Here is an 11891-nt window from a genome sequence, read left to right on the forward strand (position 1 = left end):
AAACAATTGCTAGCTATGAGGGACATAATCAAACATCATGTGTTTGAAGATAATGAGGGGACAGTTCAATGGGTCACAAATAAGGGCAAAAAAGTTTCTTATTCAACTGGTCAGACATGGGATGATCTTAAAGTAAACAAAGCCAATGTACCATGGCACCATGTAGTTTGGTTTCCTCAGGCCAATCCTAAGCATGCCTTCATAATGTGGCTTGCTATACAGGAAAGGTTGACTACACAAGATAAACTTATGAAATGGTACCCACTCAAAACATTTCAATGTGAGATATGTGGCAAGGAAGCAGATTCAATTAATCATATATTCTTTAGCTGTGAGTATTCAAAAGCTGTATGGTTAGAAGTTAAGAAATTGCTTCTATTCAGAGGTCTGTCAACAAATATTCATGCCATTGTCCAAAAGATTGCTACTTTTCCTTATAGAAATCAAATATGGGATGTGATAAACAGAATTACCATTGCAGCTACAGTGTATAATGTATGGCAGGAAAGGAATAGCAGAATTTTCAAAGGAAGAAGGAGAAACGAGTCTGAGCTTATCAAGTGTATCGTTGAAGGTATCAAATTGAAGCTGACGTCATTCAAAATCAAGAATATGGTTGCTATGGCTAGGGCAGCAAAGAATTGGGGATTGGATTTGGATGGTAGCAGATTGGTGATTAAGCCATTGATGTAATTGTGATTTTTGTTTCTAGGGTTTGCATTTTGATCCTAGGTTTTGCTGTGTATTGTATGTTGTGTGTTTGGGAGTGAAGGGTAAGTCCTGTCCGTTGTATTCTTCTTTTTTGAATTTAATAAATCCATCATTTCAAAAAAATAAAAAAATAAATAAACATGTCTTTCTAAAACTTCTATAAACTATCACATACACTTGTCACATCAATTTCCAAAATCATTGCAGTATAATGACAAACAAGTCCAAAATTTCTATGAAATTAAATGTGGACAAAGAGACAAATAAAGTGGTGTATGTTGAAGCTGATCACAGTTTGGTTGATGTTCTGTTCAGCTTCATGGCACTCACCTTGGTGTATGTCTAAATCTTTTGAAAACTCAAAATATATAAAGCAATGGCTACCATTGCTTGAAGGTCACTTGGAATAGAAATGGCTACTGGTTTGCATGTATGCTCACTTGGATTGGCAACGGCTACCATTGCTTTCAAGCTCACTTGGATTGTTAACTAGTTTGAATGATTTAAACGTTAACACCAGTGTTGCAGAACAGAGAATTACTTGGCGAGTACTTGGTTTTGGCAGCTCGCGGAGTACTCGGCAAGTATTCAGTCAAACTTAGTCAAACTTGATTAAAACTCAGTCAAACTCGAGATTACTCGAAAAATGTGTCAAAACTTCGTTAACATTAAGTTAGCTATTGACTTATAATGTGATCATAAGATGTCAACTACGCAAGTAGCTAGAAACCTTGTTCTTCATTGTATAAGAGAAAAGTTATCCTCTAGGAGTCTCAGTTTATTAAAACTGTTAAAGTTCAAAGTGAACACCATGCCATGTATTATAAAAAAAAAATTATGTATTTCTCAACATAATTATATTTATGGGTTACTTGGCTTATTTGAGAGGGAATGTTAAAATTATAAGGGCATACATCCAAGTTTATTTGTATTTAAGGTTTACACTCATTTGTTGTTGCAAGAAAATATTTCAGGAACTAAAACTGATATTATGGGTTTCTTGAGGGCTGTTTTGCACATCTATTAAATCCTTTGTGGTCAAAGTCTGATTCTTGGCGGTTTATATCCGGTTTCTCACATTTCTCTCCCAAAATAAAAGAATTGTTCCCAAATTAATAATTAGGGTTTACATTACACGTCTCTATTCGAGAATTGACGGATTGATCCAATATCATCTTATGTTATTATTGATGTTTATAAAAGCGTCGTTTCATTCTCAATGGAATCACGAAGCGATGAGCTGAAAATTGAAACTTCCGTGCATTGATCTTGTACCAAATCATTCAGTCAAAAAAGATTGAATGATTCAGTAAGCATTCTAATTGTTTTAGTTTCAATCTTTCTAAATTATTCTGTTGTAATTGAGTGATTTGTTGTTCGTTTAAATCTGTTATTGCTCATACGGTTATGTATTTTTCATTAAACTGCTACTTGTAAAATCACAAATTATTTCTATAAAAGTATCCCCTATATTTCTCTTGCGTCAATTTCAAAAATTATGGCTGCTACAGTGACAAGCGAGTCCAAAATTTCAATAAAAGTAACGGTGGACAAACAGAAAAAGAAGGTGGTGTTTGCTGAAGCTGATCACAATTTTGTTGACGTTCTGTTCAGCTTCATGACATTGCCCATGGGTTCAATTGTGAGACAGCTAAAAAAACAATCTGGCAAAAATAATATTGATCCACTTAAGAGCTTGAATAATTTGTATCAAAGTTTAGTCGATCTTCCGGATCGTTTCTTCTTGAATGAAGAATGCAAGTATACCATTTTGAATCCCAGAAGTCCGTCTTACCATCATTGCAGAAAGCTTAAAGTGAATATTGATGACACTGAACTAAAAAAATACTTTGTATGCCAAAGTTGGGAGGATTGTACTATCAACTGTACTATCTACTACAAACAATATGTCAGTAATTATTGTAAGACTAGTTGTTGCTACTGTGGGAAGACAATGAATCATGAAGTCTCTTTTAAGGATGATGATGATGATGATGATGATGATGATGATGATGATGATAATAGTTGTGATGGAGGTGGTGTATTTGTTTCTGATTCTTCTACTTTTATCGTTACCGATGATCTTCGTGTAATGCCTTATAGTCCAGGGTGTTGCATTGAAATGCTCGTAGATCAGGGATTTGCTGATACGTGTCATCTAGAGGAGATGATGGTTGATCTTTGTTATGAACAGGTAACAGTATTCAATTATTCGCTAGTTTTTATATATAATTAGATTGATTACAAATGTTTCGTTTTGTGCATTTCAGGTTATAGATCTTCTAGGATTGTCATTGTCATGCAATTCTCCTCTAACGTATCTTGTTTTGTATCCATCTCGAGATTTCAATATTTCTCAACATGGTACATTTGATCATGGTACATTAGCTGAAAAAGACGATTCGGAGATATTCTTACATGTTTCTTTGCAAAAATCAACCGGGAAACTCTTATTTGCAGAGGCAGAACAAGATTTTGTTGATTTTATTTCTGGTTTCCTAGCAATCTCCTTAGGAACTGTAATCAGTAAATTTATGAATGGTAACTCTTCTTTGGTCTGTATGGACAATCTTTACAGAAGCATTTCGGATATGAGTGTAGAAAAATATTTGAAGTCACAAACTTTGAAGGATATCTTACTAAAACCACATTTTGGAAGGCAATTTTATACAAGAAATATGATTTTCCCTTTACAAAATAGTAAGTTTCCTGAAGTATTTATATTTGAATCTTGCAATTCCACTGGAGGATACGTACCTGACCCTTGGTACTTGTCATACTCGACAAAACCAGTTAAAATGACTATAAATGATCCAAGAGTTGGCGGGGAATTGTTTAAGCGTACTGGGATGTTTATGTTGACAGATGACTTGGTTATAACTCCATTTACATTTACCTCGACTATGAATATATTGAGCAAGTGTAATGTTCCTTTTGATGACATTGAGAGACACAAGGTTAGCATTGGCTTGAAAGAGGTGTGACATAAGCCATGAATTTTTTTATTTTTTTTTTGTTTGTTTGTTGTATAACTACATGTTGATGCTTACACATGTGATCTTACTTATTAATCATACATGTTTGTTTGCAGGCAATAAGAATGCTTAAAGCATCGATGATATCTTCTTCTACTTTGAGTAAAGGTCTTGAGCATCAACTAAAGATTTTAAAGCAGAGCACTTGATGTAGTTTATTTTAAAGGATCTATGATATTTTATTTAATTTTTATTATGTTTTTCATTGTGTGAAATTTTTGCTTTTCTTTCGGACGGATCCAACATTATTTTCTCAATGGTTGCTATATAATTCAGTGAAGCAGAACTTTGCTTACATATTATTTTAAGATTTCTAATACTGTATAAATTGCAACATGTGTTGGCAAGTGAGGTTCAAGTTTCAGCTCACTGCTTCATTTAGTTTATAATGATTTAAAAGGATGTTGTCTTGCCAACCCTAATTAAATCTCAAAAAATTCTTTTTTAGTTCCATACACCATAATTCCATAATACACATGTTTAAGAGGATTTAAAACATTAATTGCAACCGATAGATAAATAGCATTCTTCGAGTCTTGTACTAAACGTATCTTTTTAATTTCAATATAATTGTCAAGTACATTTCTCACATCAATTTCTACAATCATGGCTGTTACAATGAGAAACGAGTCCAAAATTACCATGAAATTAATTGTGGACAAAGAGTCAAATTAAGTGGTGTATGTTGAGTGTATGATGAAGCTGATCACAATTTTGTTGACGTTCTGTAAGCTCACTTGGATTGTTAACTTCTTGAGTGATTCCAAGGTTAACACCAGTGTTGCAGATTTCAGAATTACTCGGTGAGTACTCGGTTTTGACAGCTCTAAGAGTACTCGGAAAGTATTCAGTCAAACTTGGTTAAAACTCAGTTAAACTAGGTAAACATGTCAAAACTCGGTTAAACTCGGAAAATAGATCAAAATTTGTCGTAACTTGGCCAAAATCGGTCAAAGTTAAAATTAGTCAACATCTTAGTACTCCTTGGAATGTCAAGTACTCCTTAAAAAGTCTCGATCAAGTACTCCCCTAGTAGCGATTTTAACAACCTTGGTTAACATTAAATTAGTTATTAACTTATAATGTGATAACATGTCAACTATGCAAGTAGCTAGAAACCTTCTTCTCAATTTTCATGAAAGAATAAAACATTTTGACGTTGATTATCATTGTATAGAGAAAAAATATCCTGTTTAAGTCTCGGTTTATTAACACTGTTAAAGTTCAAAGTGAACACCAATCTATGTTGTATAAAATTATAAGGGCATACTGCATGCATCCATGTTTATTTGAATTTAAGGTTTATACGCATTTGTTGTTGCACGAATATTTCGGAGATTAAAATTTATATTACTGAATGATTGAATGATTCAGTCACAAATCATTCAGTCACAAAGATTGAATGATTCTGTAAGCATTTTAATCGTTCTTTTTTCAATCTTTCTAAAGTATTTCGTGTTAAATTTCTCTTGTTTCAATTTCAAAATCATCGCTTCTACAATGTCAAATGAATCCAAAATATCAATCAAAGTAACAGTGGACAAACTGAAAAATAAAGTGGTGTATGCTGAAGCTGATCACACTTTTGTTGACGTTCTGTTCAGCTTCATGACATTGCCCATGGGTTCAATTGTGAGACTGTTAAATAAACAACCCGATAAAAAATATAGTGAAGTACTCAAGAGTTTAAACAATTTGTACCAAAGTTTAATCGATCTTCAGGATCGTTTCTTCTTGAATGAAGAATGCAAGTATACCATTTTGAATCCCAGAAGTCCGTCTTACGTTCATTGCAGAAAGCTTAAAGTGAATATTGATGACACTGAAGCAAAAAAATACTTTGTATGCCAAAGTATTGATTGTGCTCGAATATATCGAAAATATAGTAACTATTGTAAGGCTAGTTGCTGTCACTGTGGCCAGACAATGAATCATGAAGTCTCTTTTAAAGGATGATGATGATGATGATAATAGTTGTGTTGGAGGTGGTGTATTTGTTTCTGATGCTACAACTTATATGGTTACTGATGATCTTCGTATAATGCCTTCTACTCCCGGGTGTTGCATGCGAATGCTTATACATCATGGAGTTACTGATACGATTCATATAGACGAGAAAACAGTTGATCTTGGTTATCAACAGGTAACATTTATAAAATTGTTGCATTCGTACATGTTTTTTGATTTGAGTATTGATTTTATGTTTTTTGCTTCGTGTATTTCAGATTATCGATCTTTAAGGATTGTCATTGTCATGCAATTCTCCTCTAACGTATCGATCTAGCTTTGTATCCGTCTCAAGATTTCATTATATCTCAACATGCTACCTTTGATCCTTTTACATCAGCAGAAAAAGAGGAATCAGGAATGTCAACAAGTTATCTACAGGAGGTAAGTCATGAGGTTTATGAGTTTAATATTTTATTATTTATTTACTACTCGTAGTACTTTATAACTTGCGACAATTGTGGATTAATAACAATATTAATTTTAATTTATTAATAAATAATACTCCATCCTTCCAAAAAAAAAAAAATTGTTCCGTTTGACTTTTCAAAGTCTTTTTTTTGTTTGACTTTAAATATTTTTACTTTTGTTGTATAATTTGGGTTTTTTTTTTAGTTACCACCACCAAACGTCGATTTATTGGCGTCTTGAATTTTGATTGTCGTTTAGAACCTTAATTGAATTACAGACAGGTTTTAAAATCTATGAATATTTGATTCTACCATTTTCATGGCGTCTCAATTTTATTTTCATTTTATTCTACCTTTTTAAAAAAAAAAAAATCTACTTATTGGCTGGAGGTTCACTCAGAAGTAATCTCTTTATCCCTCTAATAGAGAAGGGATGACTTTCTCTACTTTTGAGAGTATTTTCACTCTGGTGAGAAATGACTTATGTTTATTCTCGAATATGGAAAGGATTGTCTACATCTCACCTCTTCATACACCACTCATGTGATATATGTGATATTGAGTTTTGTTTTGTTGTATAATATTTGATATTTGATTGATGAAAGTTGTTAAAAGCCGATGAAAATTTTAATAAAGATATCAAAACTCACACCCTTACCAAAATTCACACCCTTTGGGTAAAGGTTAGATATTAAAAACAATGGGCTTTAAGTAAAGACATATGTGTTGTAATTTAATAATTTATATTTACTTATAATGGCATATATCCTACTAATATGAAAGAAGAAAGAAGAGTAGATTCTTATTAAAGAATGGTGTACATATTCTTACAATTGAGTGAGTATTTATAATACTAAAAGTTAACTGTACATTATTCGTTTTCACAATCAATTATAGAGTATGTGAAATAGTAATCAATAATTCATAATTTTACTGTGCAAGATTATCAATCATCTCTATTCATCTGCATGCGTACAAAATGAGAATCCATCCATATTGTAACACTCCCCCTTGGATGATAATTTTGTTTCGTTAGAGATCAACTAGTACTGCCTCGTTAAAAACCTTGTTAAAGAAAAACCCAGTGGGATAAAAACTTTAGCCAAGGGAAAAAGAGTGCAGCATAAAGTTGGCTCCTCCTCAAGTTGACATCGCTGAGCTGTTACATCTTTTGAACATACCTCATGCCAATATTGTGAACGTGTGTTCTGAAAATAGCAGTTGGGAGTGCTTTGTTAAAAAGATCAGCAGAGTTTTTGCTTGATTGAACATATCTTATTTCAATTTGGTTGTCCTTAATGAGATCTTGAGTGTATGAGAAGAATCTAGGAGGTATGTGTTTTGTTCGGTTACTTTTGATATACCCTTCTTTCATCTGTGCTATACAAGCTGCATTATCTTCATAGATAGTTGTTGGACTTTTAACGCGTTCTAGTCCACAAGAATCAGTAATGAGTTGTGTCATTGATCTCAATCAAAAACATTCATGAGTAACTTCATGTAATGTAATCACTTCGGCATGATTTGATGATGTTGCAACAAGTGTTTGTTTTTGAGAATGCCATGATATTTCAGTACCTCCATTTAGGAATACATATACAGTTTGAGATTTAGCTTTATGTGGATCAGATAAATAACCTGCATCTGTATAACCAACCAAATTTTGTTTTGAATCGTTAGAGTAAAATAATCATAAATCTGTAGTTCCTCAAGGGTATCGAAACATGTGTTTGATCCTATTCCAGTGTCTTTTTAGAAGGAATTGAGCTGAACCTTGTTAACAAATTAACTGCAAAAGAAATATCAGTTCTTGTATAATTTGTAAGATACATAAGAGCCTCAATTCACTAAGTTATGAAACTTCTGATCCAATAAGATCTTCATGATCTTCACGGGGACGAAATGGATCAGTGTCAATATTGAGTAATCTAACAACCATAGGAGTACTTAATGGTTCTGTCAGTCCATAATTAAATGTGTTAAAATCTTTTCGGTATAAGTTGTTTGATGTACAAGTAAACCATTAGGTATATGCTCAATTCGTAAACCAAAACAATACTTGGGTTTTCCGAGATCTTTCATTTCAAATTCTTTCATTAAAAATAGAATGGCTTCATTTGATCTTGTTATTTGTCCCTATGACATTATGATCATTGACATAAACAACTACGATTACATATCCGGACATTGTTTTTATAATAAAAACACACGTGCAAATAAGTTTATATGTATACCCTTTTCTTATCAAGTAGTCATTTAATTGGTTATACCAAATACGTTCCGATTGTATAAACCCATTTAAAAATCTTTGTGATTTAATGGAATACATTCCCTTGGGTTTTGCATTAGATGCTTATGATACCTTAAACCCTTCAAGTATATTCATATATATCACTATCAAGTGATCCATACAGATAAGTAGTAACAACATCCATGAGATGCATTTAAGTAACTACCAGGTTGATTAAGTATCTAATAAGTAATTGTATCTATTACAGGAGAATAAGTTTTTCTCATAATTCATTTCTGGTCTTTGTGGGAAATCTTGAGTTACAAGTCTAGTTTTGCCTTGTAACTTCGTTTGCACATTTCTTTTTCGGATAAAAATTCATTTTATCCCATACATTTCACATCTTTAAAAGTAATAACGATTGACCCGGAAACTTTTCTTTTATTGAGCGATTCTAATTTAGCTCATATTGCTCCTTTCCATTGAGCTCAATCATGTCTATTTTGATATTCAATGACAGATTTTGATTCCAGATCATCATCTTTATTCATGATGTCATTGTAACATTATATGAAAATATCTCATCAAGATTTTTCATTTCATTTCGGTTCCATAATATTGCATAATTTATCGCAATTTATGTATTTAGATTTATCAATATCCTCTGCAGAAGGAATATTGATTTGTAGTTCTTCTTGAACATTTTCTTTTACCTCATTATCAGCTGATTTTCCTTTTCGAGGATTCCTATCTTTGGAACCAATTGGTCTTCCATGTTTCAGACGTGACAAAGACTCATAAGTGACATTATTGTCATCTTTTGGAATTTCAATTCGAGCTGGAGCATTTCCTGCTATTATATATGATTTAGTCATTCTTTTTGTATCTTTAAATGCATAAAGTAATCAATTTGCAAGTTCTTGCATATGCATTATTTTTGAACTTTCGTTTCGTATTTTTTTATGCTAGTTCTATATACCTTAATTGATGTTCACATCATGAAGCATCTTTTTCTTTATTTTTCATTTTCCCCCCTAATATAGGGAATTTTTTTTTTTTAAATGACAATCAGCAAAACGTGTTGTAAAAACATCACCCGTCATGGGTTCAATATATCTTATGATTAAAAATGTTTCATATCCAACATATATTTCCATCCTTCTTTGAGGAATCATTTTAGTGCGTTGTGGTGGTGCAATTGGAAAATACACTGCACAACCAAATGTTCTAAGGTGGAAAATATTTGGCTCTCGACCAAAATTAAGTTGGTAGGGAGAATATTTTATGACTTGCACTTGGTTTAATGCGAATTAATGTCTCATCATGTAAATTTACATGTCCCCGTATAAATATTGAGAGTTTTGTATGTAGCGACCCGGAAATTTTCGACAAATTTTAAACCAAACTCTCGATACGATTTAATAATTATGACACGATAAGAAAAGTCTGTTAGGTTGAGTCTCAAAATTTTTGAACTGTTTTCTTGCATTCATTTGACTTTCGACCATTTCCGACGATTCTCGAACAATTGTGTGTAAATAAATAAATAAATAAATATATATATATATATATATATATATATACATACATATGATGTCTATATAATTAATGATTATATGTATATTGTAATATATTAAAATGTATAAATATTAAATATTAAATATATGTTAATATATAATTATTAAATATTAAATAATTAATAAATTATAATATTAATATATGTAATTGCAAGATAAAATATAGTTATATTATTATTATCACTCTCATTATCAATCTTAAAATAAATATTAATGTTAATGTTAATATCATTATTATGAATATTATCATTTTAACATAATATATATATATATATATATATATATATATATATATATATATATATATATATATATATATATATATATATATGAAATATGATACATTTAATTTGTTATATTATTGTTATAAATTTTATAGTTATTATTATCATTATCATTAATAATAATATTATTATTATTACTATTATATTATTATAAATTTTTATTATTATTATTTATAATATTAAGAGTATTATTAATATAGTTATATTTATTAATTAATAAGATTAATTATAATATGGAAATCCAGATATTTACATACAGATATATAAATACAGATATATATACAGATATATAAAAACAAAAAACAGATATTTATATAAACTGATTTATATGCAGATATATTATATGAATCAGATATTATACAGACTCCGTTAACCATCACTATCTGATAAAAAAAATTTGTTTCCTTCTTCCTGATTGAAGAATCATGTCTGCTAATTCGTACGAATCTGTTAGCAATCCATCTCAACTTTTATAATTCCCTATTTGCTTTCTGATTGAAACTGCTGCCAACACCCAATTTTCTATATAACAACGAAATCAGTTGAATGTAGATATCAGCTTTTTGGATTATTTTTTTTTCTCTTTTGTTCTTGTCGGCTTAGATGATTCTTCTGTTAATATCAATTAGCTACAAAACAACTGAAATCAAATCTTGTTACTGTATTACTCTCTCTTTTACATTCTATAACTGATATAATTCAGGAAAAAACAGAAGAAGAAAAATCAATAAAAATTAGGGAATCTGTTTTACATCGATTCAATTGTCCTTCCTGTCTGCTAAAAGTAATTGAGTTGAATAACTTACCGCTATAAGACAATTGATCAATCACATATCGTAACAAATTCAGTTGCAGATCAACTTCAGCTTTATATTTCTTTATTGTCCTTCCACTGCTCGAAATTGAATTCAATCACAGATACAAAACAAAATCTGTCAGAAATAAATATCAAATAAGTGTACGAATTTGTTACAGGTTGTAATCTACTTTTATTTTTCTTGTTTTCTTCTTCCTGGCTCGAATACTTCTGTCGACAACGATCACCACATTTCTCCTTATATATGAATATACCTATCTGTTACATTACAGAGGGAGATAGAGATCACCACACCTGCGATCATCTTTTGTCCTTCTGTTGTTAGTCGAACCAAAGCAACAACACCACCGGCTACACCTTCTTACACCAACCACCACCAGATCACCACCAACATAAAACGATCCTTTGATTACTACTACGCGAATTTCCTGTTTCTTTTCTCCCAAGTCGACCCAACACCTACAACCATGAATAACCCGTCCCCATGATTCCACCAATCCACCATCTTCACTACCATAACCATCACCCTCACTATCACCTTCTTCCTCAAACAAAACCGCCATGTTTCTCTCTCCTCTCTCTCTCCCCTAATTTCTTAGTGAACACCATGAACTTACTCGTTTTACCACTGCTAATTCGAAACCTGCTTGTTTTGCCTTTGATGTTATGCGAGGGGTATATGAAATAGTTATATTTTTACTACGAAAAACTATTAAATACGATACAAATTTACACAAGTGATTTATTTATTTATAGAGTGGATATACCTAAACCTTGCTACAACACTTATAGGCAGTGTACCTAATCGTACAGTAGTGTA

At 31.4% G+C, this 11891-nt stretch overlaps 2 protein-coding genes across 5 annotated transcripts; both read left to right on the forward strand.

Annotated features, from left to right (window-relative positions):
* Nucleotides 1-1819: 1819 nt before the first annotated feature.
* LOC139898720 (uncharacterized) lies at nucleotides 1820-4041 on the forward strand. 4 transcript variants are annotated; one of them, XM_071881488.1, is made up of 4 exons: nucleotides 1820-2905; nucleotides 2982-3411; nucleotides 3505-3689; nucleotides 3803-4041. In XM_071881488.1, the coding sequence occupies exons 1-4, from the start codon at nucleotides 2210-2212 to the stop codon at nucleotides 3893-3895; spliced, it is 1404 nt and encodes a 467-aa protein (XP_071737589.1). In that variant the 5' UTR covers nucleotides 1820-2209; the 3' UTR covers nucleotides 3896-4041. The 4 variants fall into 4 exon arrangements, with proteins under 4 accessions (XP_071737589.1, XP_071737587.1, XP_071737588.1 ...); XM_071881486.1 differs by having other exon boundaries at nucleotides 1820-2020; nucleotides 2223-2905; nucleotides 2982-3689; nucleotides 3803-4040; XM_071881487.1 differs by having other exon boundaries at nucleotides 2982-3668.
* A 1205-nt stretch (nucleotides 4042-5246) lies between these two features.
* Nucleotides 5247-5986, forward strand: LOC139902158 (uncharacterized). Its single transcript, XM_071884810.1, has 3 exons — nucleotides 5247-5588; nucleotides 5698-5889; nucleotides 5972-5986. The coding sequence occupies exons 1-3, from the start codon at nucleotides 5247-5249 to the stop codon at nucleotides 5984-5986; spliced, it is 549 nt and encodes a 182-aa protein (XP_071740911.1).
* Nucleotides 5987-11891: the final 5905 nt, after the last annotated feature.

Source organism: Rutidosis leptorrhynchoides, chromosome 3, assembly GCF_046630445.1.
Source record: "Rutidosis leptorrhynchoides isolate AG116_Rl617_1_P2 chromosome 3, CSIRO_AGI_Rlap_v1, whole genome shotgun sequence".
In the NCBI taxonomy this organism is placed as follows: domain Eukaryota; kingdom Viridiplantae; phylum Streptophyta; class Magnoliopsida; order Asterales; family Asteraceae; genus Rutidosis; species Rutidosis leptorrhynchoides.